The sequence below is a fragment of the Molossus molossus genome, unplaced genomic scaffold, assembly GCF_014108415.1.
Source record: "Molossus molossus isolate mMolMol1 unplaced genomic scaffold, mMolMol1.p scaffold_m16_p_11, whole genome shotgun sequence".
Taxonomy (NCBI): Eukaryota; Metazoa; Chordata; class Mammalia; order Chiroptera; family Molossidae; genus Molossus; species Molossus molossus.
The window spans coordinates 105,665,464-105,693,438 of record NW_023425346.1 but is presented as its reverse complement, the minus strand read 5'-3'; the positions used below and the strand labels follow the sequence as shown (position 1 = coordinate 105,693,438).

Below are 27,975 nucleotides of genomic sequence, written 5' to 3'. Positions count from 1 at the left end.
CAGGGAGAGGCCGGGCAGCTGGCGGGGCCCGCGTTCAGCCCACCACTCGGAGGCACGCGGTTTTCTAGTAGTTGCCATGTAACAACAGAACGTGTGCGTTTCTCAGAATCAGGCATTTGAGCAAACTTCTGTTCTTTCAGCTCCTAGAATTCCTCCAGAAAAGAGAATTTTTACGACCACACATACACCCAATTGTTTGTTCCAGGACGTGGACGAAAGGTAAGCCCCCTGGCGCCGTCCCACTGCCCACGCATGCTTTGTGCTCACGCTGGCCTCAGGACCGTGCTGCGTCCTCAAGCCTGCGGGCTTCCTCGCCAGACATTAGTGTCTTGCGTCCCCTTGGTGGGACTTCATGGCTAAGGGGAGCTTGGTGAGCGTCCGTGGCGCTGCCACTGAGGCTGTCGGGGTGAAGCTGAGCCCGCGCATCGCGAGCGGTGGCCCACACAGCACTAGAGGAGCTGCAGGCAACGCGGCAGCCGAGCAGCTGTGCGAGCGCCTCCTGCGGGCTGTGGGTGGTGGTCGGGGGCTGGCAGCCTCTCTAGCTGAGCCTGTGTTTAGCTCGTTTCCGAATGGGACATGGAGGAGCACCGGTGCGAGTGGGGCACTGCACCTGGGGTGAGCTGCACACGCCGTGGGCCGGGTCCCAGCACAAGTGGCCTGCCAGCCTGCAAGGCCCCTGCACCCTCTGCCCAGAGCCCATTCCTGGCGTCCAGCCAGGATGCTGCAGCTGCAGGGAGCGCTGATGCCTTCTGGGTTCTGGGTTCACTGGCGTGGGGCCAGGGCCTGGCGTGCCCCCCAGCTCCTCCCACAGACGCACGAAGGCAGACGATGTTCCAGGCTGCCGGCAGTGGTCCGGGAGAAGTCTGCTCAGAAGACGCAGGGGAAGTGGACTGAGAAGCGTTAGCACGCTGAGCTCTCTGAACTGGCCGAGGTCGCTTCCACCCACGGGATCGGGGTCGGGTCCTCCCCACTGCCTGCCAGGGACCAGCAGCCCCAGCTGCAGGCTGCTCAGGTGCATGCCGCTGCCCACCTGTGGTAGGATGGCCCAGAAGGCTTCAGGGGGAAGGTTCCTGGGCCCCACTGTCCAGCCCAACCAGGATCCTGGAGGGCAGGGCCTGGGAGCTGCATCTGTGAGGCAACCCTGGGAAAATGTTTATTTCTCCAAAAATCTAAGAACTCTTGTCTGCACACAGGAGTCTACTCTCATGGGCAGGAGGGTCGGTGAGCAGGTGCACGCGGCTGCACAGCCTTCCTTAGCAAGGCTGCCCCTCTGCCCTCCTCTTCCCCTTCCTCCTCCTCCTCTCCCCCGCCTCCCTCCTGGCCAGGCCTGGAGCTGGGAGGACGCCAGGAACATTCTGTACATCCGGCCAAAGGAAAACACAGGCCCGGGAGAGTTCCACACCACGGGAGCGGGGAGGCCTCCCTCTGAGACCCGAAGGAGAATGTCCTTCCACACGCAGGAGAGTTTCGAAAACATCTGTGTGGATGCAAGAGCGCTGGCCCGAGGAGAAGGCTGGGGTGCAGCTCGGAGGGGGGCAGGACACAGCAAGGCAGGACTCTGGGGATTTTTTTTTTATCTTCACCCGAGGACATTTGTCCATTTTTGTTTAGATAGAGCGGGAGGGAGAGAGAGGGAGAGAAACATCGAGTGGCTGCCTCCCGCACGACCCCAACCAGGGCCGGGTACGAATCACAAACGAGGTACGTGCCCTTGGCCAGAATCGAACCTGCGACTCATTGGTCCTCGGGCCGACGCTCTGACCGCTGAGCCAAACTGGCCAGGGCAACTCTGGGGATTTTGACATAAAACATTTCTCAGAAAACTAACAGCTCCTCCGAGAAGACCAGTGGGCACAGAGGGCGGGTCCCCCAGCAGTAGTAAGTGGGGCAGACACGGTGGCTGAGATGACGGCAGGAAAACCGCCTGAGCTGGAAAGGTGAGCAGACGGCGTCAAGGTGCAGGAGAACCTGCTTCAGAGAAGTCCAGGGCAGGCGCATCTGACCAGACAGCTGAAGTAGAAAAGAAAGAGATCTTCAGAGAAGAAAACGAAGACCATCCTCACGATGGACTCCCTCAGGAAATAGGGCACAGAGTCAAGCACTCAGCTTACGACGGGCAGGACCTCGCAGGGCCTGGTTTGTGTTACAGACCAGTGGGGATGCCGTCATCTTTTCCTGATGAATTGATTGAAAGACTTTGTCTCTTTCCCTGTGGGTGGATGGACGGTTTGGGAGCTGGTCTGCTGCCCTGTCTGGAGGCTGCACTGTGGGGTGTGTCCCCAAGCCCAGCTGTAGCAGTGACCTTGTGTGTGCTTGCCTTGCAGAGCCGTCCCCCTCCTGGGCTACCTGCCTCAGGACCTGATCGAGACCCCCGTGCTCCTGCAGCTTCACCCCAGCGACAGGCCCCTGATGTTCGCCATCCACAAGAAGAGTAGGTCCCTTCTCATAAACCCTAAAGGCTTTGACAGAAGCTGGTCTGTGCATGGGCGTCTCCCGAGGTCAGCACCCAGCAGCAGCGGTTCAGACGGCTTGTGTTGTGCAGCTGATGGGTGCCCACCTCCTGCCCAAGTCCTGGCACTGCCAGTGGGTTTCTTTGTGGCTCGTGGCCTGAGTGACATCTCGTTCTTCCTGTTGGCATCCCAGGCAGGTGGGAGGAGGGGCACAGGCTGTGCTGCGGTGGGGAGGTAGTGGCCAGGCCGAGTCGCAGCCGACACGTGCACCCCCGCCAGGCCTCACAGACACGAGCTACGGAGCTGTGTGTCCTGAGCACGGCGATGCCGCCGGAGCAACCATTCATTGTGGTTGAAAGCCAAGCGGCTGAGCCGCAGCGTAGAACAGGCGTTGGCCCCTTAAGTTCCCAGGGAGCTGCAGACTCAAGGCAACCCGGCTCTCTCTCCTCTCCTGCGAGCTGAGCCTGCTTTCTCTCCTAGTCATGCAGTCCGGAGGGCAACCCTTCGACTACTCGCCCCTTCGGTTCCGCACCCAGAATGGGGAGTATGTCACACTGGACACCAGCTGGTCCAGCTTCATCAACCCCTGGAGCAGGAAGATCTCCTTCATCATCGGGCGACACAGAGTCCGAGTGTGAGTGCCCCCAGGGCCCTGGCCACTCCCGTGGGGCCTGGCTCCTGCCCCCAGCACGAGGCCCTTGTTCACAGAGCTGTGAGGGGCGGAGGGGTGCTGAGCAGGCAGGCTGCAGCCTGGGCTGCAGGAGGAAGCGGCCTGCAGGGGTGAGCAGCGCCGCCCCGCTGACATGTGAATGTCGTGCAGGGGCCCTCTGAATGAGGACGTGTTCACACCGCCATGCGCAGAGGAGCAGGCCCTGCACCCCAGCATTCAGGAGCTCACGGAGCAGATCCACCGGCTGCTGCTGCAGGTGGGTGCCCACCTGCTGACCGCCCGCACCGTGGAGGCAGGCTGAACGCTGCCCGAGCCCCGGTCCCATCCTCCCAACGCCTCTGCCCTGCACCCTGGTGCCTGTGCCCTCTCCCACTGTGTGGGTGGTGTGGGCAGTCTGCCCGCCCAGCTGTCGGGCACACCTGCTGCTTGCCCAGTTTGGGGCAGCCCCAGCTTTGCACTCCTGATGTGTCTGTCTCCCACCTGCTGCTCTGGGCTCACGCTAAAGGATGATGGACCCACACCCCTGTCCCCAGCTCAGCCCCCAAGTCCTGGGTACTGACCCCATGTGTGCCTTCCCACATGGAGACGGGGTCACTGCAATCCAGGATGCTGCTCTGGCCCCGGGAGGGACTGAGGACACATACCCCCGTTCTTGGGGACGTGATACTGGAGAAAATCCACCATGAGCACGGTGACCCCGTGGCTGAGCAGCTCCCTGCCCCCTGGTCAGCCAACTGTGGCGAAGCTAGTGTGCCATTTTCTAAATGCCCTTGACAGAATGGCCCCGTGTGAGCAGAGGGGGAGGTTGAATGAAGCCCCTCTTAGTGGGGTCTCCCCAGGGATTGGGATCGGGGACCTGTGCTGCGGGTGGAGGCTGAGGGCCCACTGCAGCCTGGCTCTGGTACACAATCAGCACCACTCGTCCTTGCCCAGTGGCCCAGGGTCCTTCCGAAGGACCAACCCACATGCCAGCTGTGCCTCCCCAGCCCTGTGCCAGGCCTCCTGTCTGCTCTCTCCCCAGCCCGTCCCCCACAGCGGCTCCAGCGGCTACGGGAGCCTGGGCAGCAATGGGTCCCACGAACACCTCATGAGCCAGACCTCCTCCAGCGACAGCAATGGCCACGAGGACGCCCGCCGGAGGAGAGCCGTAGGTCCCTGTCCCTGCCCCTGGGGACCTGTCTGTGGGCAGGGGGGCGTCACCAGCCATGTTCAGACAGCGCTCGCTGGTTCGAGTCTCGGCTGCCTCTGGCTGCTCTACAAACTGCTCACGGGGACTTGCTGTATCACCTCTCAGTAGTCGAAGCAGCTGGTCCTGGAGGCCACCCCAGACACCGAAAGCCGGGGCTCGGTCCCTGATCGCGGTGCATGCGGGAGGCAACCAGCAACGTGAGATCTTGCTCACGCCAGTGTTTCTCTCTCTCCCTCTCCCTTCCTCTTTCTAAAATCAATAAAAACATATCCTCGGCCCTGGCCGGTTTGGCTCAGCGGTTAGAGCGTCGGCCTGTGGTCCTGAGAGACCTGGGTTCGGTTCCCGCTAAGGGCATGTACCTCGGTTGCAGTTTGTCCCCGGCCCTGGTCGGTCGTGCGGGTGGCAGCCACTCGATGTGTCCCTTTCACATCGATGTTTCTCTCTCTCTCTCCCTCCCACTCTACCTGAACAAAAAATGGAAAAATGTCCTCGGGTGAGGATAAAAAATAAAAAAAACATATCCTCGGGTGAGGGTCAAAAAACAAAAAGTTGAAGCAGCTAAAACCAGTTAAAATCTTGGATGAGGGCTTTAAAGCAGGGCGGTCCGGCCAGAGGGCTGGCCCACTGCAGGGAGAAGGGAGAGCGTCCGCCTGCCGCGCACCTGCTCCTGATTCTGAGTCGCAGGGTCTGTCCGCTCTGCTGCGCCTCGGACCCTCGCCCAGAGCCTCCTCCTGGCGGGGTCACTCTGCCCTCTCCCTCCGCAGTGGGGCTGAAGGACTGGCTGGTCTCCGATGGAGAATACAGTGTTCGTTTTGTTTTTCTTCAAGGAAACTTCTAAAAATGGCAACAAGATCAAAACCGAAAGTCATTATTCTGATGAATCTGAAGAACAGAAGAAAAAGTCTGCTACAGGTAAGAAACATTACTCGCCATTTCCTTAGTACGAACGTGGCCTGGTTTTCTGCCTTCATCTGAGTGTGGGTGGTGGGGAATTTACCTTTTAAACGTGTGCACAACCCCCGCCCGTCCAGCCCGCAGCGGGACCTTCGCCTGCAGAGTGGCCGTGGCCATGTGCTCACACCAACCCGAGCGTGCACACATGCTCCGGCCAGGGCCCATGCCCAGCTGTCCTGCAAACACCCAGATCCAACCCTGTCCGAAGTGGCTTTGCTCCTGGGCCACCTTCTCACCAGGGCCCACCAGCATGGGTCTGCCAGCCCCCCCCACGTCAGGACTTCACACGCCACGCGTGGGCTCCTGCTCAGGCACACACGCTTGCCCCGGCATCTGCCCCTGCGGGGCTCTCACTCATCCTTTGTGCTCAGGCTGCGCCTCTTCCAAGAAGCCCCTGTAGGGCACCTGGGGCCAGAGCTCTCCTGGCAGGATCCTTGGCCCACGGGACACATAGTCGCGCACTTCCTTCTGCCTTTGTGCTGGGCGATGGCGACGAACCAATGAGCAGGCCCCACTCTGCCCTTGAGGCCCCAGGGAACGGTGCAGTGCGTGTGGTGCGGCAGGAGCAGGAGTGTCCACGGCAGGCTGCCCTGGAGGCGCCGGCATTGCTGCTGCCAGGGGCGGTCATGTGCGAAAAGAAGGCACCTTCCAGGAGGCGGACATGCTGATTGACCGTAAAGCACCTGGGATCCTATTGGCCCCAAAGTTCTAGGTGTTCAAAAAGAACTGGCCTCTGCCACTGCTGAGTCCCTGACCCTTGGGACAGCCCAAACCAAGTGCCACTGAGCCCGGACCCGGTCAACAACACCCTGCGGGCTCCGTCCTCAGACGGCACAGTGGCCCCTGCCCAGCAGGGCTGCCTGAATGTCAGGCTGACTCCGGGTTTCGGTGTCTGTGGCCCATGTTCTGAGCCCCCAGCCTTATCTTGAAGTAGAAACACAGAGAGTGTATTCTTAGGAAAACAAGAATTAACGGAAAGCAACTTTGCCATTCTTTCAGAAACGCGAAGTGGTTCCCCCATGCAGGTGACAGCCGTCCAGGCGGCAGGGGACAGCTCCGGCGCCAGCCCGCCCGCAGCCACCTTTCCGGAGGAGCTGGCCTGCAGGAACCAGCCGGTCGGCTCCTACCAGCAGATCAGCTGCCTGGACAGTGTCATCAGGTCCGGAAGCCACCCACCTCCCCACGCGGTGCTCGCCGCTCTGGGCGTGGGCCTCATCACGTGAGCCGCGTGCGATCCTCCTCACAGGTACCTGGAGAGCTGCAGCGAGGCCGCCACCCTGAAGAGGAAGTGCGAATTCCCCGTGAGCGCCTCTGTGCAGAAGGCCAGCGACAAGCGGAAGGCCACAGGCAGCCCCAGGCCACCTCCTGCAGGTATTGTGTTCGGGCTGTGAAATGGGTGGTCACTCAGAGGTTGAGGTCGGGCATCATTGGAGAGCCTGGAGCCCCCTTCTTCCCTCCCGTGGGAGTTCTGAGTGGCTTCGGTGACACAGGATGTGGGTGTAGGCTCTTTTTAAAATGACCAGAGTGCCCTGGCCAGTTTGGCTCAGCAGTTAGTGCGTCGGCCTGCGGTCCAGAGAGACCCGGGTTCGGGTGGCCCCTCCCCACAGCCTGCCAGGGGCTGGGCTCCCAGCAGAGGCCCCTGACCCGAGCCCTCTGAGCTGTCCTGCCACCTGCCCGTTTCAGACAAGCCAGGACTTGAGAGTGGGATTAGTCCCATTTCAGAATGTCCTCTCTCCACGTCACGTCCCCTGGGGATGAACACCTGAGGACAGTCTCCCATGCCAGGCGTGTGCAGACTGTGCGGTCACTTGGGCATCGGACCCAGCAGACAGTGCTGCTTCTGATCCATTTGCTTGTTGCATGTTTGTGTTCTCTCCCCTTGACTCTCACAGAGGCAGCGGTGCCCTCTGGAGGGAGCACGCGTGCTGACATCCACGCGCGCCTGGCCTCGCTGACGCTGCCCGGCAAGGCGGAGAGCGTGGTGTCCCTCACCAGCCAGTGCAGCTACAGCAGCACCATTGTGCACGTGGGCGACAAGAAGCCGCAGCCCGAGCCAGGTACGCGGTCGGCTCCTGCGTGGTGCTGGGAGCGATCGGAGCTCACAGACAGAAGTGAGCCCTGGCTGCTGTGCTCAGCGGTTAGAGTGCCGGCCCTCAGACCAAAGAGTCATGGGTTCGAGTCTTGGTCAAGGGCGTGTACCTCAGTTGTGGGTTCCATCCCTGGCACCAATCAGGGTCATGCAGGAGGCAACCAGTCGATGTGTCTCACATTGATGCTTCTCTCCCTCCCACTCTCTCTAAAAAAGTTAATGGGAAAATATCCTCAGGTGAGGATTTAAAAAGAAAAAACAGAAGTTTTGACTGCCATCTTAAGTTTTCCTTTTAAGTTTACATAAGTGCAGAAGAACCCACACAGCCCCATAAGGGTCTGGGAAGCCCAGACACGGGACCCACCCAGTCCTGATTCCTGCTGTGCTCTGGCGCCACCTGCTGGCAGTTGTCTGCTCAGGCGTGAATACAGGTGGGGCCTCCCAGGGCTGAGCAGGGACCCCAGGAACCTGGGCCTTGGGTCCTGCACCCTGCTTCCCCTGCCGGGCCTCACCCTTCCCTTCAGGGTCCCTGATTCCCTGTTTGAAGGCAGGAAGGAGCCACTACGGGTCTGAACAACAGTACAGCCAAGGGTGGCATCTCCGTGTTCTCCAGAACCTCTCTCAGTACAGTCCTGAGTTTGTTCTGCCTGGAAGAGGGAGTGACGAGGGAAAGAGACACGTCAGAGTGGGTGTCCAGAGCCCCTTCCAGGACCTCCATGCATCCACCTGCCCCGTCCTGTCTGCCCCAGTTCCACTGATCCCGGCTGTCACGCCCTTGGTCCTGAACCAGGACGGCGCCCAGCAGATGCAGTGTGTGGTGCTCTGAGAGCTGATGACACCAGGGGTACCCCCGGCAGAGGCTGGCCCCGGAGCCTGGGGCGTGGGTCTGCATCACTGCTGGCTGCCCTTTACTGTGAACTCCCTCAGGGGCGACAGGTGGTCATGACTTCACCTCCAGATGGGGTGTCGCGTAGTGTCTCTCAGGGCAGTGATCTGTGGGGCTTGTCTGTTCTAAAGATGGGGCCCTTGCAGATGGGAGGTCTGCGTTTCTCTCACAGAGACGGCGGAAGACCCTGCGAGCGGGGCCGAGTCCCTGGACTGCCTCGTGGGCCCCGCGCTGCCCTGTGGCCTCGGCCAGGACCAGGAGCCCTTCAGGAGGCTGGGCCTCACCAAGGAGGTGCTGGCCGCCCACACCCAGAAGGAGGAGCAGAGCTTCCTGCTGAAGCTCAAGGAGCCGAGGCGCGGCGCCCTGCAGTCTCGCTGCCGCCTCCTGTTCCGGGAGCGGCCCCGGGGGCGGCCAGGCGGAACAGGTGGGTGGACGCCTGCGGGTGCTGCGTTCAGACGCTTCCCCACGGCTGAGCCCACAGAGCTTCCTCTGCTGTCATCCTCACCCAGGGTGTTTTTCCATTGGTTCTTAGATAGAGTGGGGGTGGGGGGGGACATTGATGTGAGAGAGACATTGATTGGTCGCCTCCCACACGAGCTGGGGGATTGAACCTACAGCCAAGGAACATGCCCTTTACCGGGAGTCGATCCCGAGACTCTGGTCCGAGGGCCGGCTCTAGCTGCTGAGCCAGAGCAGCTCTCAAAGTGCGAGCCCCAGTCCAGGACGCTGGGGCTGGAAGAGCTGGGGGCTTTCTGGGGACGCTCTGTTTGTGTGGGCTGCTCCTGAGGGCGTCGTCCCGTCCCCGGGGAACAGAGCTTGAGCAGGGTGACAGCCCCGGTGGATGGCGGTGGATGGCGGCGGGGCCGCTGCAGCCCCTCCTCAGATGGCTCCTGCCTGGGCGACTGACGGGCAGGGACCCCCGTCTGCCCACCCAGAGGGCTCTCGGGAACCCCGGCCTGCCACAGCCAACTCACCCCAAGGAGGGGCACGGCCCCTGCGGGAGAGGGAGCCGGGGCAGAGAGTGGATGCACCCTCCTGGCCGGGCTGGGGGCTGGGCCTCAGCCTCCACAGCCAGACAGAGGCTGCGGCTGCAGGAAGCCGTCCTTTAGGCTGATCCCCACCGGCTGGCTGGAGGGCAGGGATGGGGGAGAATAGACCAGCTTCTTCACCCCTTTTCTGGTCCAGGGGCCTGGCTCCTGACCCCCAGCCACCTTCCCAGGCCCCATGGACGGGGCTGGGCCGATCAGAGATGCCACCGTTTCCCTGGCTCCCAGGGCCTGGCCCAGGGCAGAGGTGCAAGCCCAGGAGACACGCAGCACAGGGCCTGGCTCTCCGGCTCTCAGGGCAGCACAGGGAAGTGAATATCTGCGAGTTGAGAGAGGCCGATGCCCTCCATACAGATGTCTTTTCCGCTCTTCCTTTTCTTCTTCTTCCCCAGACCCAGCGTTACTGCCAGGCCCTAGGGAACCTCTGGAAATGACAAAAAGGTGTCCTCCCCAACCCTGGGAAGACCCACCCAGTGGCCCTGGCTTGGCACAGAGTTGCAGCTCCCGACCCCTTGGCCGGCAGTCTGTGCGCTGACCCAGCGTGCACAGTGGCCTGCCCAGCCCGACGCGTCCCAGGAGCCCACGGCTCTCACCACTAGTCCCACCAAGGGAGACTTCCTACGGGAAGGACACCTGCCAGTCTGAATCATAAGACCTCCACCCTCTTAGCAGTTTGCCTCCAGCATGTAGCAAAGGTGTGGAACCCCCTTGGCACCGCTGCCAGGTGTCCCCACACACCTGCTGCAACAGCTCCGAGTCACCCTACGCGCCCTGAAAGGAAAACCTGAGGTTCCTCGACCCATCCCACCCAGGCTTGGCATGACCCCCAGCCCATAGCACTCCAGTGCTGGCCCATGCCCGGGAGGCGTGGGGACATGCCCCGAGTCCCTTCTCTTACCCGTCGAGTCCCTCCAGTCTCCTTGGGAAGCTCACCTCAGTCACTTGTCATCAGAGAAGACTGGTTCCAAGGGCATGTGCTCCTTCCCACCCTTTGACTGGCACGCGAGACTCGCTGGTGGAGCGGAAGCATCTCTTTAAGGACCAGTAGTAAAGCTCATGTAATGAAAAAAGTCAGCTTATATGACATCAGATTTCACAAACCAATATTGGGGAACAGTGTAGAATTGCCAGCTTTTTTTCTTTTTTTGGACGAATAAGGCCTTTTTAATACTACTTATCACACCATTATTTCATAAAAGAAAAGACATTTTAATGCCGTAAGAAAACAAGAAATGTGCCCTGGCCGGTTTGCTCAGCGGTTAGAGCATCGGCCCGTGGACCAAGGAGTCTCGAGTTCTATTCCAATCCAGGGCACGGGCCTCGGTTGCGGTTCATTCCTGGCCCTGGTCAGGTCGTGCGGAGGCAGCCAGTCAATGTGGCTCTGTCACATCGATGTTTCTCTCTTGCTCTCTCCTCCTTCCCACTCTATCTGATAATAAGTAGAAAAATATCCTTAGGTGAAGAATTTAAAAAAATTTTTTTAAAAAGAAATGTGTTCTTGCTATTGAGAATGGTTCTTTGGCCCCAGCAGGTGTGGCTCAGTGGTTGAGTGTGGTCCCACGCACCCAAGGGCTGCCGGTTCCATTCCCGGTCAGGGCACATGCCTGGGCTGTGGGTTCGATCCCAGTCAGGGAGCGTGTGGGAGGCAACTGATCGATGTTTTTCTCTGACATCAATGTTTCTCACTCTCTCTCCCTTCCTCTCTCTAAAAAAAGTAAATTAAACAAAAAACAGAATGTTCCCAGCCAGTGTGGCTCAGTGGATTGAGCCTTGTCCCCTGGACTGAGAGGTCCCAGTTCCATTCCCGGTCAGGGCACAGGCCCGAGTTGCAGGCTTGATCCCCAGTAGGGGGCGTGCAGGAGGTGGCCGATTGATGTTTCTCTCTCTGTCTCCCTAGAAAAAATCAATAAGAACATACAAAAACAAGAATGGTCCTTTAGCCCTGGCCGGTTTGGCTCAGCGGTTAGAGCGTCGGCCTGCGGTCCTGAGAGACCCGGGTTCGGTTCCCGCTAAGGGCATGTACCTCGGTTGCTGTTTGTCCCTGGCCCTGGTTGGTCGTGCGGGTGGCAGCCACTCGATGTGTCCCTTTCACGTCGATGTTTCTCTCTCTCTCTCTTCCTCTCTCTCCCTCCCACTCTACCTGAAGAAAAAATGGAAAAATGTCCTCGGGTGAGGATAAAAAAAAAGAATGGTCCTTTAAGTTAACTGAATTTAGTTTCATAAAACTTAACGTTTTGCCTACTTTTCTCACTGCACCGAGGATCAGGGAGACCTAGGGTGTTCCCGGCGGTCCTCAGCTGACGTGTGGGGACATGGCACTGTTGAGCTAGGAGGTGCCTCAAGTTTCTGAGATTCTACGTCTCGGAGAATTGACATAACGGGAATCGTAAACTCTTACATTTTCTGCTCTGGTGGTTTTCCCGTCGTAGCCGCTCCTGGACTGCGATGCGCCTCTGGAATAGAGGCCTCTTGGAAGAAGACTGGGAGGAACAGGAAACTGAAGTCCAGACGGGTCAAGCCCCTGGACTCCTCCGAGAGCACTGGGTCTGGAGGGTCCGTGCCCCACCGGCGCCCCCTGGTGGGCCTGAACACCACCGCCTGGTCACCATCAGACACGTCCCAGTCCAGCTGCCCTGCGATGCCCTTCCCTGCCACCCTGCCAGCGTACTCCCTGCCTGTGCTCCCGGCCCCCGCGATTGTGCCAGCGCCAGGGGCCGTGGCAGCAGCACCCATGGAGCCCCACGCCAGCTTCACGGTGCCTGCTGTGCCCATGGACGCCCAGCACGAGTTTGCCTTCCAGCCCCCGCCGTTCACAGCGGCCCTGGCCCCCGTCGTGGCCTTAGTGTTACCCAGCTATCCCTTCCCTCCTGTGATCCCGAACCTGCCGACGGCCTTCTTCCCCGGTCAGATGACCCCTGCGTCACAGCCCGAATCCCCTGGTCGGACCTCACCCCCCAGACAGCCAAGCACTTGTCCTCGGACAGAGCGTGGGCCACCGGCGTCACGTGGAGCCACCCCGGCCACCCCGCTGTCGGCCACCGGGCTGTCGGGCCGGGTCTCCCCACCACTTTTCCAGTCCCGAGGCAGCTCACCCCTGCAGCTCAACCTGCTCCAGCTGGAGGAGGCCCCTGAGGGCAGCGCCACAGCCGCAGGGGCCGGGCCGGACTGCAGACCTGGCGCACCCCCAGGCTGGCTGCCGAAGGCACCGCCCAGCGCAAGGATTCCCCGTGGCTCTCCCCCCGCAGCAGGTGGCCCCACAGCACCCACGGTAGGTCCTCATCTCGGACGCATTCACGTGCTGGAAATTAGTGTTCCAGTTAAACACCCATCAGAGTAGACGGGGCTTTTTATTGCCTTGGAGTCTGAATGAAGATTGATTCTCTGGTGGTAAGTGCAGGGTCCCAACAGTCCAGATGACTGTGACTTGCTGTCATGGGCCTTGAGATTTTGAGTGACAACTTTGAGGACACAGCACCGTGGGCTGAACGCCAGCACTGGGCCCTGGGAATGCAGCGGGGCTGTGACCCAGGGCCAGCCACCCTCCCCCTGCGCCTTCAGGCCGCTGGTGTGGTGCTGATTCTACCATAAACGCTCGTTTCCTGGGGGCTCTGCATCCTGGCAGCTCAGTGGGCAGTGGCCTGAGCTGTGCAGAGCCACCCGTAGGTGCTGCACAGAAGACGTGTGTGGGGCCCTGGAAACAGATCCGCCTCCCAGAGGGTTGGGGTGCTCCCAGGGTTGCCTCCACTCAGGGACGCAGGAGCGAGAAGCCAGAGCCCGGCCACCAAGGAGCAGCAGCCTTGGGGTGTGCGGTGGCATCTTCCTGCCCCCCTGTCTGCTGTGGAGGAGGAACAGACCCCCGGGACCTGAGAACCGCCATCTTCCCTGGACTCTCCCACGCCAGTGGGAGGAGATGGCGTTCACGGACCACCGAGGCTCCCAGAGCGAGGGCCGCTGGTCTGGCACATGCAGGCAGTGTCTGCGGAGCGTGCTCCCCGTGTCCCTGCGTGGCTGTGTGCAGACAGGCGCTCTGGGAGCTGGGGCCTGACTGGTGTTTCTGTTCCCAAAGCGTGACGAGCCCTCAGATGCCCAGAACAGTGATGCCCTCTCCACGTCCAGCGACCTGCTCAACCTCTTGCTGCGTGAGGACCTCTGCTCGGCCACAGGGTCAGCCCAGTCTGGAAGCGGGGCCTCCGCCACCTCCGATTCCCTGGGCTCCAGCTCCCTGGGCTGTGACGCAACCAGGAGCGGCGCAGGTATGCTGGTGGCACCGGGTCTTCTGGTCCTGGGGTGGCTGCTGGGCTTCTGGTATGTTTGCAAGAGTCTCCTGTGAGGTACCGGGAGCTCCCACTGCTCCTGCACCGTGGGTCCAGCTGCCCCAGACACCCCACTGCTCCCAGCTGCCCCAGACACCCCACTGCTCCCAGCTGCACCAGACACCCCACTGCTCCCAGCTGCCCCAGACACCCCACTGCTCCCAGCTGCCCCAGGCACCCCACTGCTCCCAGCTGCCCCAGACACCCCACTGCTCCCAGCTGCCCCAGACACCCCACTGCTCCCAGCTGCCCCAGACACCCCACTGCTCCCAGCTGCCCCAGACACCCCACTGCTCCCAGCTGCCCCAGGCACCCCACTGCTCCCAGCTGCCCCAGGCACCCCACTGCTCCCAGCTGCCCCAGGCACCCCACTGCTCCCAGCTGCACCAGATACCCCACTGCTCCTGCACCGCGGGCCCAGCTGCCCCAGACACCCCACTGCTCCCAGCTGCCCCAGACACCCCACTGCTCCCAGCTGCACCAGACACCCCACTGCTCCTGCACCGCGGGCCCAGTTGCACCAGACACCCCACTGCTCCCAGCTGCCCCAGACACCCCACTGCTCCCAGCTGCACCAGACACCCCACTGCTCCTGCACCGCGGGCCCAGCTGCACCAGACACCCCACTGCTCCCAGCTGCACCACAGCCACTGGCCACACATGCTCTGCCCAGCACCAGGCGTGCAGCTGGCACTGAGCCCCCAGCAGTCGGACAGGCAGCAGGTGTTCTGCCCACCACTGGCGCACGTTCCGCAGGGCAAACTTGGTTAGTGGTCTGATCGCCACGGCTGTGTCTTTAAAGGCAGCAGTGACGTGAGTCACTCCAGCAAGTATTTCGGAAGCATCGACTCTTCGGATAACAGTCGCAAAGCAGAGGCCAAGAACAGGGAGGGGAGCGAGCACTTCATCAAGCACGTCCTCCAGGACCCCGTCTGGCTGCTGATGGCCGACACCGACGACAGTGTCATGATGACGTACCAGATGCCTGCCCGGTAATCACTCGCCTGGCCCCAGGGACACGGGTGGGCTGGGTGAAAGAGTCTTCAAACAAGGCCACCCGTCACAGGACTTCCCTCGAAGCCGTCTCAGGTTGAGTGGGAGCAGCAGATGGAAGCAAGTTCCCTCTAGGTGGTTCCCTGGGCCCGAGCCCCGCACTGTGGTGGCGCACCCGCCCTGCAGAGTGCCTTCCCTTGCCCCCCGGTCACCCTCCAGGGGGTCACACTACATGTTCCCAGAGCTCTCGTGCCAACTTCATCTTCCTCTGCTGCCCAGTCACCCTGGGGGTAGACGGGGGGGTGTCTTAGAGATGCAGAAACCAAGGGTCAAGGTGGGTGACCAGCCCGTGGCCACCAGCTGCTCTTTATTGACTCTGGGTCTGTACCCCAGGTGTGGCTCCGTGTCAGGCTGCTTCAAGGAACAGTCATGGTCCCTGCCCCTGTGGAGCCCCTTGGGGGGCAGCTGGGAGGAAGGGAGGGAGGAAGAGGAGGAGGGAGGATAGGAGGAAGGATTAAACCTGAGGTCAGGACAGCCAGGCCTCCATCTCCAAGGCCGCTTTCAGCCGGCCCAGCACTCTGCCCGCTGCCTCCTGGCGAGAGCCGCCCACTTCAATCACCCTGTGCAGAGCCAAGGTCTGCGGACACCCAGCTCCCACGTATGATCGAAAGTAAAAGTAAAGTCATGACTTGAGTTGTCATTTTCATAGGAAAACCACAGATTATTTACTAGCAATATTAAGTTACCCTGAACAGAGCCATCTATTTTAAATGAAAAGGAAGTTTGCATTAAACAAAACCATCTAAAATCCCATTGTGAATATGGAAAGGAAATGAGTATGTCTGTAAATGAGAAAAGGCTCGGCCGTCCTAACGCTGCCTCTTTCTGGCCGCACCGTGCAGGGATGTGGACGCGGTTCTGAAGGAGGACAGAGAGAAGCTGAGGCTGCTGCAGAAGCTGCAGCCCAGGTTCACCGAGCGGCAGAAGCAGGAGCTGCAGGAGGTGCACCCGTGGGTGCGGGCGGGCGGCCTGCCCGCGGCCCTTGACGTGGCGGTAAGCTCACGGAACTGCATTCCCGACAGCGCGTCGGGAGGCTGCCAATGTGGCTCGGGTTGGGCATCGGCCCACCCACCAAGAGGTCCCGGTTCGATTCCCCATCAGGGCACATGGCCAGGTGTGGGCTCGATCCCCAGAGGGGGCGTGCAGGAGGCGGCCAGTCGATGTTCTCTCTCATCGATGTTTCTCTCTCTCTCCATCTCCCTCTTTTTCTAAAATCAGTAAAGAAAAAAAATAAAATAAAAATGAATAAATAAAACTCCCAGACTCGTAGCTGATGAGAGAAAAGATGCCACCGTGCTGAGTCTTCCGCAAAGAGCTCGCTCCCTGTGGCTGCTCAGCAGCGTCCCCAGTGTCTTGTCGACATCTGTTCAGTCGTGCGCCGGAACCTGAACTTTTCCTTTCTTTCAATTCTGTTTTCTATTTAAAAAAAGGACACTTCTCCTCTCATAAATCCTCACTGTCAGGCCAGTCAGTCAGGGTAGGAATACTCAATTTCTGCTCTTGACGCCGTCCCCTCCAGCTGCCCTTCTGTCTCTGTCCCCAAGGTATGTCCGCACCCCAGCCTCTGCCCCACTCCCCCGAGGCCCCTTCTAGAGGCTGCTCCTGTCAGGCCTCAGTGTCCTCCAGCTGCTGATGTGCCCTCTCTGTGCCCGTCCTCCACAGCCCCGGCCTTAGCAGCCAGGACAACATTCCCCTGCGTCTCTCTCCCTTGGTACATTGTTGATATCCCGTTTCACAGATGAGAAAACTGAGGCTAGGCAACGACTCCAGGTCCCACGGGCAGGCCACCTCTCAGATCAGGGCCCAGAGTCCTCGGCCTTGGGGGCCCCTTGGGAGCAGGGCTGGCCCCATGCCAGAACAGGCGGGGCTCCCACAGCGGTGGCACCCTCCAGGCAGCTGGCCCTCGGCAGCCTCACAGCCAGCCCTGCTCACTGCCCGCCTCAGCTCTACCACATCTTCGGATGAAGCTCTCGTTTTGTTGTTCATTTCCTGTCTTTTCTCTCTAGGAATGTGTTTACTGTGAAAACAAGAGAAAAGGCAACTTTTGTATACCATATGAAGACGACAATCCACCCCTGGGACTCAGCGAAGCCACGGACACCACAGAAAAGGAACCCGGACCCCCCTGAGGCAGGAGAACGAAGGGCAGATGTGACTCCCGCCGGCCTGCCAGCCAGTGGCCCGCAGGAGGTGGTGATGGGAGGGCGACTCTGCATTGTTTCTGATGAACGGACAGATAGACTTCTGCTGTTTTCCGTTTGTTTGTCTGTTTGTCTGTTTGTTTGTTTGTTTGTTTTAGAAAAAGCATTGTTTTCTGAAGGAATGACTTGAAAGATTGGGAAGGATTGAGAAGAAATGCACTTCTATATTTATAACATAAATGTGGACTTTGGGGGACGGGGAAGAGCTTTCACTGTGATGTAACTCAAGAAAGACTGAATCCCCCTGTGTCAGTGTTAGGGAGGTTGCCTGAGCGTTCGCAGAAGTCCTTGGACCTCACTGAACCCCGTGGGGTGACCGAGGCTGTGACCAGGATGTGACCACGTGCGACTCCGGGCTGAGCTGAGGGCCGGCCTCTGGATCTTCTCCAGGGTGTTTGTGCAGATCAAATTCTGTCCTCTCTGGGGGCTGCTTTTTTCTAAATTATCATTTAGTCAAACTAGATGTTTTTAAAACATACCAAGTGGAAATTACATCCTCCTGATTTTCTTTGAAAATGTTTCACATTGAGCGTGAAGCAGACCAGCAGCTTTGGTTTCAGGCGGACGTCTACCGACCACGCTTGCGTTTGGAGGGAGCAGAGTTGAAGTGCCCTACTGGTCTGTGTGGGCAGCTCCATCAGGGTAACACGCACCCAGGCCCTTCGTGTTCTTCACTGGACACATCTGGACGTCAGTTCTGCCGCTGGAGCCGGTGGGACGGTGGCTGTGAGCTCACCCCTCCACCACACCAGCCCCGGGGCTCAGCCTCACCTCACTTGGTGCAGCCTCCAGTCTCTGCAGTGACCCCCCTTCCCACCCCCACCCCACCGGGACACTTGGGAAGAGGGAGGCCAGTCTGCCCAACTTTTTGCAAAACCTCATGTTGCCTCCTGTATCCCAAAGACTGCTTGGCCAAAATTGTCTTGGTCCCTGGAGGGAAGGAGAAGGCCCCACTCAAAGCATTGGACTTAGAATTGCACTGAGTGTGGGCACGGAAAGGGCGTGGTCCCTCCTTGCTCTGGGTGGAGAGGCGGCCCGGGAAGACAGGCTGCCACTGGTTTCACGGTAAACCTGTTCCCGAGTATCAGTCCCGTTTTTATGAACTCAAACACAAAACACTTTAACTTTTTTCCCTTAATTTCCAAAGTAGTATCACACCTTCAGGGGCCCAAGCTGAGGGTGTGGTCTGCCCCTCCGGGGAATCCGATGTTCCAGGCTGCTTCTGGCCTCCTGAGGCAGGTGGCGAAGGCCTGCACGTGTCACCTGCACGCAGACTGCCAGAGCCTCCGCGGGCGTCGTGTCGCCCAGCACGTGCCGGGCCGGGCCAGGCGGCCCGCGGAGGAGCCGCAGGAGCAGGCGCGAAGCTGTTTACACGGGGCACACCGCCGCGCCCCCTCCGCGTGTGCCGACCCTTGTCCTCGATTCCAAACTGAGCCTTCTTTCTATTGTGTGCCTGGACAGGCCTGTTCTGAGCCCCCGCGTCGGCTCGGACCCGGTCTCCTTGCCGGACAGGTGATCGGCTCTGCGCCCGCCAGGCTCCCCGCCCAGTGCAATATGTCGTCTGACTGCTTGTGTCTTTCTATGACGTTTTTGCCTTTTAGAAAATGGGTAAATAAAGCAAGTATATTTTTATTTTTATTTGTATGTGTTTTTAATGTAACATGGGAGAAACTAGAGATAGAAGATTATCAAAAGGTTTTTTTTTTTTTTTTCTTTTTTTTTTTTTTTATCATCACCCAAGGATATTTTTCCATTTTTTGTACAGATAGAGTGGGAGGGAGAGAGAGGAAGGGAGAGAGAGAGGAAGGGAGAGAGAGTGCGAAACATCGACGTGAAGGGACACATCGAGTGGCTGCCACCCGCACGACCAACCAGGGCCGGGGACAAACTGCAACCGAAGTACGTGCCCTTGGCGGGAACCAAACCCGGGTCTCTCAGGACCGCAGGCCGACGCTCTAACCGCTGAGCCAAACTGGCCAGGGCTCAAAAGGTTTTTTTTAAAAGAACTCTAGAAAGTCTGCACAAGGGACCTTCCACAGAGACCCTCGCTCTTCCTGCACCGCCTGCTCCGCGCTGGTCCCCTCCTGCCTGTGGCTCCGGCACTGTCTGCAGCCCCTGCCCAGTGGCCCCTGGAGGACATAACTCTCGCCCCGTGACCCACTTCTCCCAGCCGTTTTATTTGCAGGTGGGGGGTGGGGTGCTCTGCTCAGTCCCTGCAGCTCCTCTCTTCTCCGCGTGACCCCAGGCACGTTCCCTCTGTGCCCTCCCAGGGTGGTCTGCCCCGTCGGGGCTGCTGCTTGGGCGCCGGCCCCAGGGCTGACCGAAGGAGGGCAGGGCCAGGAAGGCCTCCTAGCTCCACCAGAGACTGTGCAGGCAGCAGGGCACCATCTCCCCACCCCGCCCGCCCGGTCCTTCCGCGATGATGAAGCCCTGCAGGGCCTGGTCCAGGCGGCAGAGGACTACAGGGGTCAGAGCAGGGAGATGGACAGATCCTGGACCCAGTGCCCAGCCTTCCAGAAACCCCCTGGCAGAAGGGAGGGCTTGACTCTGCTTCTGGCCGGCCGCTGACATCCAAGTGGTGATGGAGGGAGATGAACAAAAGGCTGAGTCCTCCCAGTGAGCACAGAGGCCTCTGCAGACTGGCCTCAAATGGCCAGATATGGCTGTTTCACTGAAGTTCTGAGTGCCTTCGGGGACTCTTAATTGCATTTTTATTTACCATATAACCCCAAGGGCACACCACCCCCTTATTTACAAACTAAAAGGAGCTTCTCAGAGTCCTCTGGGCTGATGGCCCGCAAGGGGCCTAGACATCCACAGGCTGCCATTGCCTTTGTTCCCTGGGGATTTATGGCCTGCCACTGCTGCGCTCTCTGGTCTCCCTGTGGCCACCTCAGCCTGCCCAGCCGGTTCTGGCCTCTGTTCCTGGATCTGAGGGGATCAAAGGGCCCAAATGCTCAGGAAGTCTGTGCTCAGTCAACCTTTGAAGGTGGGATCAGTCCAAGGGACAAATGGCAGGAAATGGGTCTGCTCAGGGAGGCCATGTGAAGGAGGGAATGGGGGCGTGGTGGCCCTAAGATGAGCAGCCAGGCTTCTGTACAGAAAGGCCCAGCCAGCCAGCGGCCCACTAAGGGAAACTGAGGCCGGCTTCCAAGATGGGGCCTTGGGCATCTTCCAGTCCAGTCAAGACTGACACACCTGCTCTACCCTTATGCTTGCTTTCCCCAAGGGCACTTGGTCATACCCAGTCGGGGCACATCCCAGCACTTGCTCCTTCCTTCAGCTGGAGACCGCATGCATTCGTTCCTGCCCCACCCCCACTTGAGAGCATGCAAGACGAGCTCTCAGGTCCCCGCCCTCCTTCCACCTCCTCCCTTCTCGGGACAACTAGCAGCTGTCCTGGTTTTGTTTTTATCCTCACCGGAGGACATTTTCCCATTTTTTGTTCAGATAGAGTGGGAGGGAGAGAGAGGAAGAGAGAGAGAGAAACATCGACGGGAAAGGGACACATCGAGTGGCCGCCACCCGCATGACCAACCAGGGCCGGGGACAAACTGCAACCAAGGTACATGCCCCTAGCGGGAACCGAACCTGGGTCTCTCCGGACCACAGGACAATTTTTCATTTATCTTCAGTTAGAGCCGGAGGGAGAGAGAGAGGAAGAGAGGAAGAGAAAAACACCAACGTGAGAGAGAGACGTTGATTGGTGGCCACCCGCACGACCCCAACCAGGGGCCAGGGACAAACCACAACCGAGGTACGTGCCCTTAGTGGGAATTGAACTCGGGACTCTCTGGTCCGCAGGCCGATGCTCTTACCACTGAGCCAAACTGGCCAAGGCAGCTGTCCTTGTTTTTACAGCCAACTTTATATTATGTCCTGTAACCACATAGCCTTCTCCATAAAGTGGTTCTGAATGTTGAAACCCTATGAACAGTGTTGTGACTGAAAGAATTGGCTACTAAGCCAAACAATGTGCTAAGATGATTCTGGGGCTGCTTTTTGTTTTTCCTGGAGTCCCTTGTTGCCTTTCATTTCTTGCTTGTACCATTTGCCTTTATGTGTCCCTCCCACCTCAGTGCCCAATCAGGTGTTCTATTGACCTTGCCCTTGAGGCCTCCCCGGTCCATTATGAACTGTCGTTTGTGGAGAGCATTCTAAAGCACGTTTGGCCTTGTTCAGACAATACGATGGCTAGTGCAAGGGGTATGAATCCGAGTATGAGAAAGACCACTGATCTCTGGCAGGTTTGGCTCAGTGGTTCAGTGGTTCTCCACCTTCCTGATGCTGCAACCCTTTGATACAGGTCCTCATGTTGTGGTGACCCCCAACCATAAAATTATTTTCGTTGCTCCTTCATCACTGTAATTTTGCTACTGTTATAAATTGCCATCGGAAATAGGTGTTTTCTGATGGTCTTCGGCGACCCCTGTGAAAGGGTCGTTTGACCCCCCAAAGGGGTCGTGACCCACAGGTTTTTTTTGTTTGTTTGTTTGTGGGTTTTTTTGCTTTTAAAAATTTTTTTAGATAGAGTGGGAGGAAGAAAGGAAGAGAGAGAGAAACATCGACGTGAAAGGGACACATCAAGTGGCTGCCACCCACACAACCAACCAGGGCCGGGGACAAACCGCAACTGAGGCACACGCCCCCAGGGGAACCGAACCCGGGTCTCTCTAGACCGCAGGCCAACACTCTAACCGCTGAGCCAAACCGGCCGGGGCGCGACCCACACACAGGTTGAGAACCGCTGGGTTAGAGCGTCAGCCCTACCACCAGAGAGAGATATCACAGAGTATATTTTTCTATATCTCGGTTTCTTAAAGCAGTGAAAACTTAACTGTAGTTATGTGTGTGTGTGTGTAGGGGCTGTGTCTCTGGCTGTGTCTCCTTCCCTGGGGTGATGTCTAAATGGTAAAGAAAAACAAAGTTACAGGCCAGCTTGAGGTCCACCCCCCCTACACTGTCAGTGCCCCCAGTAGGTGTGGGGGATGGAAGGTCAGTTGGGTCTCTGAGCAACCAGGGGAGGGCAGGAGGAAGAGAGCTGAGCTTTCTGGCTTGTGGGGGAGACAGGACAACAGGGATGATTAAAGCAAAGGAGGCGGCGCACACCTGGATGAGCAGGCTGGGCTGGGGAAGGCTCAGGGGAAGCAACCTAAGACAGCAGGGGCAGGTGAGAATCAGCAGGAGGGCCTCCCAGGTAGTGACAGAGCAGTGAGGTGACTTTGGGAACCTTCCTGCCTGTAGAGGTCCCTCTGGTGGGCTGCCAGATCTGTCTTCAGGTGGCTGGGGGTGGAGGGGTGACAGTGCCTGTGGCCTGGTCCCACCAATCCGCAGTCCCTGGTTCCCCACCCACCCAGTGCTCCTGCAAGAGCAGGCAGAGAGAGTTCTAGATCTGTCTGTACCCCTAACTAGGGATGGAGGGGCTGTGACCCTGACAGTCCTAATCTTGGGTGAGCAGTGGGGCGCTGAGTAGGGGAACAGGTGCACTTCCGCCAGGTGAATGACTGGGGAAGCTGAGACTGAACAGCGAGGAAATGGCCCTTGAAGGGGAGTCGGGAGAGGGTTCCCAGCCGAGCGACGGCCAGGAGGCATCTTGGCATCTGGCTCTGCCGGCGGCGGGACAAAGGCCAGACCCGGGTGCCCAGGGCGCTGCCCACGGGCGCGGCTCCACGCCCACACACCCCACCCGCGGGGAGGCCGGCGGCAGATGGGCCGCCCGCGGTGGGGGTGGCGGTCGTCTGGCGGACACAGGCGCGCCGCCTCCCGCCCGCGGGACAAAGCGGGCAGACAAAAGAGCGGCCAACACCTGTCTCTCTTGGCGCGGCCGCCGCTTTTCTCCGCCGACGCGGCTGCAGCTGCCAACTGTCACGGGCATCAAGTTACGGGGTCCAGACGGCGGCCTCCGTGAGCCTGGCGGGGGGCGGGGGGGGGGGACGCGGCGGGGGGGGCGAAGGGGACTGGGGAGGGAGGCAAGGGCGAACTGACTGGGGTGGGGACCAGGGAAAGGCGGGTGGTGGGGTAACCAGGAAGGGGGGAGCAAAGGCGGGGGGCGGGGTGAGACGGGGAAGGGTGGGCGTGAAGCTAAGGGGGGAACGTGAGGTCAAACGGGAACCGAAGAAGCGAAGGGCATTAGGATTAGGGGGATGGAGGCTCAGGCGGTCACCGGGATGATGTCCAGAAAAGGATGGGCAGCTGTGGGGTGAGGGGCGGAGGAGGTGAGGACGAGCGAGGGGGGGGGGAGAATGACCAGAGAAGGGGAGCCTGGAGGTGCAGCGAAGCCGACCGTCCCGCGAACCCCCTAGTGGAACCCACCAGGATCCTCGCGCGGACGGGGGGAGGGGGCGACGGAGGGGTTGCGGTGTCCACACACACAAGTCCTCAAGACACGCAAGGGGGCCACCGGCGCGCTCCCACCCCCGGTGCCCCATGAGCTCCCACCTCCCCGGGGCTCTGCACCTCCAGTCCAGACCCGCGGTCCCCTCCAGTCTGGAGACCGCGGACTTGGCTGGCTATGCCCCCGCCCTTGTCCAGGACCCAGCACTCCCCGCACAGAGCGCTCCTCTGGGGAGGCATCTGGTGAACCCCAATGTGGACGGATGGGTGGCCTCCTGCTCCTACGCACTGCTGACCTGGGGGGCATTGTTCCGGGTATGCGCGGAACCAAGCGCGCCCGGATCCCCAGCTCCCGGGGTCACCGCCCCCTGGCGTGCCTCCCCCGCGGGGGTCGCGCGGAGGGCGAGCTGGGGTCCACGCCCGCCGGCCACGCCCTGCCAGCTGCCTTTCGACCCGGCGGCGGGGCTGGACAAAGCGCGCGGCTTCTATTGGCTGCGGTGCGCCTCCGGCCCTCGGCTCCGGGAGGACTTGGCCAATCGGCGCATTGAGATGCAAATTAGGCTCTATAAAAGGGGCGGGGCCGAGTGCGGGCGGAAGACGCTAGGCTGAGGCAGGCCGCGGTCGCCGCCGCGGGGCAACGGGGGGCGCGGGCGCTCCGCGCGCTCGCGGCGCTCGGGACGGTGCGGATCATGGTTCCGCCCCCGGCGCCCGGACGAGACCGTGCGGGCCGGGAGGATGAAGACAGCTGGGAGGCGCGGGGAGACCGCAAGGTGCGGGCTCGGGCCGCGGGCGGGCGGGGGCGGGGGCGGCGCGGCGCCGGGGCTTAGCCTCCCGCTTCCCGCAGGCCCGGAAGCCCTTGGTGGAGAAGAAGCGGCGCGCGCGGATCAACGAGAGCCTGCAGGAGCTGCGGCTGCTGCTGGCGGGCGCCGAGGTGAGGCGGCGGGCGCCCAAGGGCTGCCGAGCGGGCGGGCGGGCGGGGGTCGCGGCGCTGCCCGGTCTCACCGCCCCTCTCCACCCGGGCCCCGCCGGCGCAGGTGCAGGCCAAGCTGGAAAACGCGGAGGTGCTGGAGCTGACGGTGCGGCGCGTGCAGGGCGCGTTGCGGGGCCGGGCGCGCGGTGAGTGGCTGCGGGGCGCGCGGGCCGGGGCGCGGGGCGCGGTCGCCCACCCGCTCTTGCCCAGGGCGGAAGACTTCTCTGCCCGCCGCCCTGTGCTGTCGGTGCCGAGAGCTCACCCCGGAGCAGGGCGCGCCCCAGCGTCTCCTGGGTGAACCCCATCCCTGCAGGCCGGGTGGGTCGGGACACAGCTCACCGGGCCGTGCACAGCTCTCTCCCTCCCATCCCGGGTGCAGGGCGCGAGCAGCTGCAGGCGGAAGCCAGCGAGCGCTTCGCCGCCGGTTACATCCAGTGCATGCATGAGGTGCACACGTTCGTGTCCACGTGCCAGGCCATCGACGCCACCGTCGCCGCTGAGCTCCTAAACCACCTGCTGGAGTCCATGCCGCTTCGTGAGGGCAGCAGCTTCCGGGATCTGCTGGGGGATGCCCTGGCCGGGCCCCCAGGAGCCCCTAGGCAAAGCAGCTGGCTTACAGGAGGGGCCTTGGGGTCCCCGCTACCCAGTCCCCCTGTCCCTGGGGACGACCTGTGCTCCGACCTGGAGGAGACCCCTGAAGCTGAACTGAGCCGTGCACCTGCGGAGGGGCTGGACTTGGTGCCCGCTGCCCTGGGCAGCCTGACCTCTGCCCACATAGCCCAGAGCATCTGGAGGCCTTGGTGACTAATGCCAGCCCTTGTCCTGCCAGAGCTGGGCCCAGCCTTCCCAACTCTTGTCCCTCCTCCCTGGGGTCCAGATGTGGTAGGGCAGGGTCCTGGTTGTCTCCCAGGTCTGCCCTCCCTCCTTTTCTGGTGGATGGCTTGTAGGGAAGTCCTGGAAGACCAGTCCAGTCGGGTCCCAAGCCCTTTTCCTTAAGAGAGTAGCTTCTACCAACCCCACAGCCCTCCCTCCCCTTCCCCCGCGGGTGAAAGGAGGGGGCTACAGGCAGGAGGAAGAATGTTGCAGGGCTCCCTGGCGGTCACCTGTCCCGGCCTTCTCAGGCTCTGTGGATCAGGGGACAGAGGTGACCGGAGTGGTGCTGAGCCTCTCCACAGTGCAGGGCACCAGTGTCGTGGCCGAAGGAGACCTCTGGCCCTAGCAGCCCGGACCTGAATAGAAGCTGGAACATGCTACTTCAGCCAGGACACGGGAGACAGGTGCCCAGCTGCCCACAGCTGCCGGAGGAAAACGAGGCTTTTTGTATGTTTTGCATTTAGCAGACTTGAGTTTGTGTATTAGGTTGCCATCAAATGTTCCAATTCTACTAAATAAAGGATTTTGGAGAGTGAGTTATCCTTCTGAAGTATTACTGAATGATCTGGTGTCATTAATATGTCAAATATGTACATACTAAACCAAGCACGTTTTTCCTGTATCTAAGCTCTCCCTTGGTCAGCAGAGTGAGCCGTGTAATGGCTGTGGAGATGGGACACTCGGTCTCACAGTGGACAGTGCTTCCCCCTCCCCATTGCCGGGCAGCCCCAGATGGGATTCCCCTGCAGGTCCTCAGGCCTGGCCTGCTCTCCCTGGGGTTGTGTGCACCCTGGAGATGGATATCATTGGCATGGGTTTTTTTCTCCAGAGTAACCAAGCAATAGCCTGTCCTGGACCATTCTCTGGTTCATAAGCTCCCAGGAGTAGATGAATGCCTAATTGCTAGCCACGTGGTTTAGAAGCTTCTTTCAAAAACCTGTGTTAGGATCCACGAGCCTGCTGTCAGTCGACTTGGGTTTGGTTGTCACTTTTCGTGAGAGGGAACTTCCACCACGGCAGTGACTCCAGTGACCCAGGTCATGGCTTGAAGTGAAAGCACCATGGCTGCAGGCAGCCTGGACTGGAGGTCACACTGGGGGCAGGAGGTCAGAAACCCTGGAAGGAGGATGACAGTGGGCAGCTGGAGTGCAGGGAGACCCCTCCTGGCTGAGTCAGGACCTGCAGCTAGTATGTGGGCAGTTAGCAGTCACTGCTACAGGCAGCCCAGTGCCCCATCTGCTTCAGGACCCCTTTGGGTTGGCAGTGTCCTGGCCCAGAACAACGTGTGGCAGTTTAGGATTGACATCTGGGTCTCCTCTCTAGTTTCTTCGAGAACGACTTTCCCAACAGCCCTCTTACAGAAGGCCCCCCAGCAGGTCCTGACCAGCAGGGCATCCCCCCTGCTCCCCTGTGACTGTCTTGGACCTCACCCATCAGGCTCTAAGCAGATGCAGCCTCACTTTAGAGACGGGATGAGCTGTTGAGGGGATTGGGGGGGGGGGGCAGGTCCATAAGACAGGGCTTGAGCGGATGGAAACAGGGCTTCTTGGTATTATTTTCATTGCTCCACACAGATAGTTGTAAGATGCAAATGAAGAGCAGATCCACCTGAGCCCTCTGACCCCTGTGGTTCCCTGAAGCACCCAGAGGCCATTGTGGTGAGCTCGGAGGCCACTGGAGAGCATCAGCTAGGAACTGTTTTCAAGGAACTCTTCCTCGCGTCCCCTCCCGGCTCACATCCTCAGCTGTGTTCGTCCTCTTTGTCGGGCAGGAACTGCCACCAGCTTGGTGGCTTAAAGCACCACAGATGTATTACCTCATAGTTCTAATGGTTAGACGTCTGAGGCAGAGTCCACTAGACTAAAATCAAGGCAGGGCTGCACTCCTTGCTGGATGAGGATGAGGATGAATCTACTTTCTTTTTCCTGCTTCAGGGGACACCCACATTCCTTGGCTGGTGGCCCCTTCCTCCATCTTCAAAGCCAGCAACATTGCATCTATCCGACCCTTCCATAGTCACACCTCCTCTGACCCTCCTCTTTCACTTTTATTTTTATTTAGTTTATCCTCACCCGAAGGTATTTTTCCATTTATCATCAGAAAGAGTAGGAGGAAGGGAGAGAGAGAAACATCAATGTGAGAGAGACATCACTGGTTGCCTCCCACATAACCCAACCAGGGCCGGGGACGAACAGCAACCGAGGTATGTGCCCTTGACGGGAATCGAAGCTGGGACTCATTGGTCCTCAGGCCGAGGCTCTAACCGCTGAGCCAAACCAGCCAGGGTTCTTCCTTCCACTTGTAAGGCATTTCGTGATTACATTGAGCCCACCTGTGTAATCCAGGCTACTCTCCCTATCTCAAGGTCCTCAATCCTTAATCTGAGCCGCAAAGCCTCTCGCCATGTAAGGTAACATTCACAGGTTCTGGGAAGGAGGGTGTGCACATCTTTGAGGGACCATTACCCTACTGACCACACCACCTCCTGCACCTCTGCCCAGTGTTGTGCCTTCCGCCACAGTGCACTGTGACGCCAGCCTCCCACGGACACTGGGTTCCGTCCCCTCTGACTTCTCAGTGACGCTGCTCTCTTCCCTGCACCATAAATCTCACCTCGCGCAGGATCATCCTCACGGTCCTGCAAACAAGCTGTAATGTCTCTGTCTGGAGAAGGGGGAGATAAAACCTCCCTGGCCCCAATGTATCCTGCGAGCCTCTGCCTCGTTTCTCGGCTCCAAAGCAAACGTCCTTGAAAGCATCATCTACACTCGCTGTCTCCGCTTCCACTCGCCTCACTTCCTCTCCAGTCTGGCTGATCCCACCAGTCCACTGAAACCGCCTTTGTCGAGATCCCCAGAGACATCCAGGTTTCCCAGTCCAGAGGCGTGTCCCCACGTTTCACCCAACCTTCCGGTTAAGCACTCCTTGGGGTACTACTCCCTCTCCTG

The 27,975-nt window shown here is 59.9% G+C and overlaps 2 protein-coding genes across 3 annotated transcripts in view; both read left to right on the top strand.

Annotated features, from left to right (window-relative positions):
* Positions 1–16,910, top strand: part of PER2 (period circadian regulator 2) — a 38,885-nt gene extending 21,975 nt beyond the window's left edge. Inside the window, exons 9-23 of the mRNA XM_036255058.1 lie at positions 141–219; positions 2,325–2,431; positions 2,931–3,084; positions 3,271–3,376; positions 4,142–4,267; positions 5,137–5,221; positions 6,263–6,422; positions 6,510–6,634; positions 7,156–7,320; positions 8,411–8,662; positions 11,714–12,552; positions 13,351–13,537; positions 14,400–14,589; positions 15,493–15,643; positions 16,657–16,910. Coding sequence (XP_036110951.1) covers positions 141–219; positions 2,325–2,431; positions 2,931–3,084; positions 3,271–3,376; positions 4,142–4,267; positions 5,137–5,221; positions 6,263–6,422; positions 6,510–6,634; positions 7,156–7,320; positions 8,411–8,662; positions 11,714–12,552; positions 13,351–13,537; positions 14,400–14,589; positions 15,493–15,643; positions 16,657–16,779 — 2,849 coding nt within the window. The 3' untranslated portion in view covers positions 16,780–16,910. The remainder of the gene's footprint in view (positions 1–140; positions 220–2,324; positions 2,432–2,930; positions 3,085–3,270; positions 3,377–4,141; positions 4,268–5,136; positions 5,222–6,262; positions 6,423–6,509; positions 6,635–7,155; positions 7,321–8,410; positions 8,663–11,713; positions 12,553–13,350; positions 13,538–14,399; positions 14,590–15,492; positions 15,644–16,656) is intronic.
* A 6,961-nt stretch (positions 16,911–23,871) lies between these two features.
* On the top strand, positions 23,872–25,557 carry HES6 (hes family bHLH transcription factor 6). 2 transcript variants are annotated; one of them, XM_036254504.1, is made up of 4 exons: positions 23,872–23,954; positions 24,029–24,115; positions 24,219–24,300; positions 24,534–25,557. In XM_036254504.1, exons 1-4 carry the CDS (start codon positions 23,874–23,876, stop codon positions 24,956–24,958), a joined length of 675 nt encoding a protein of 224 aa, XP_036110397.1. In that variant the 5' UTR covers positions 23,872–23,873; the 3' UTR covers positions 24,959–25,557. The 2 variants fall into 2 exon arrangements, with proteins under 2 accessions (XP_036110397.1, XP_036110398.1); XM_036254505.1 differs by having other exon boundaries at positions 24,219–24,260; positions 24,534–24,662.
* Positions 25,558–27,975: the final 2,418 nt, after the last annotated feature.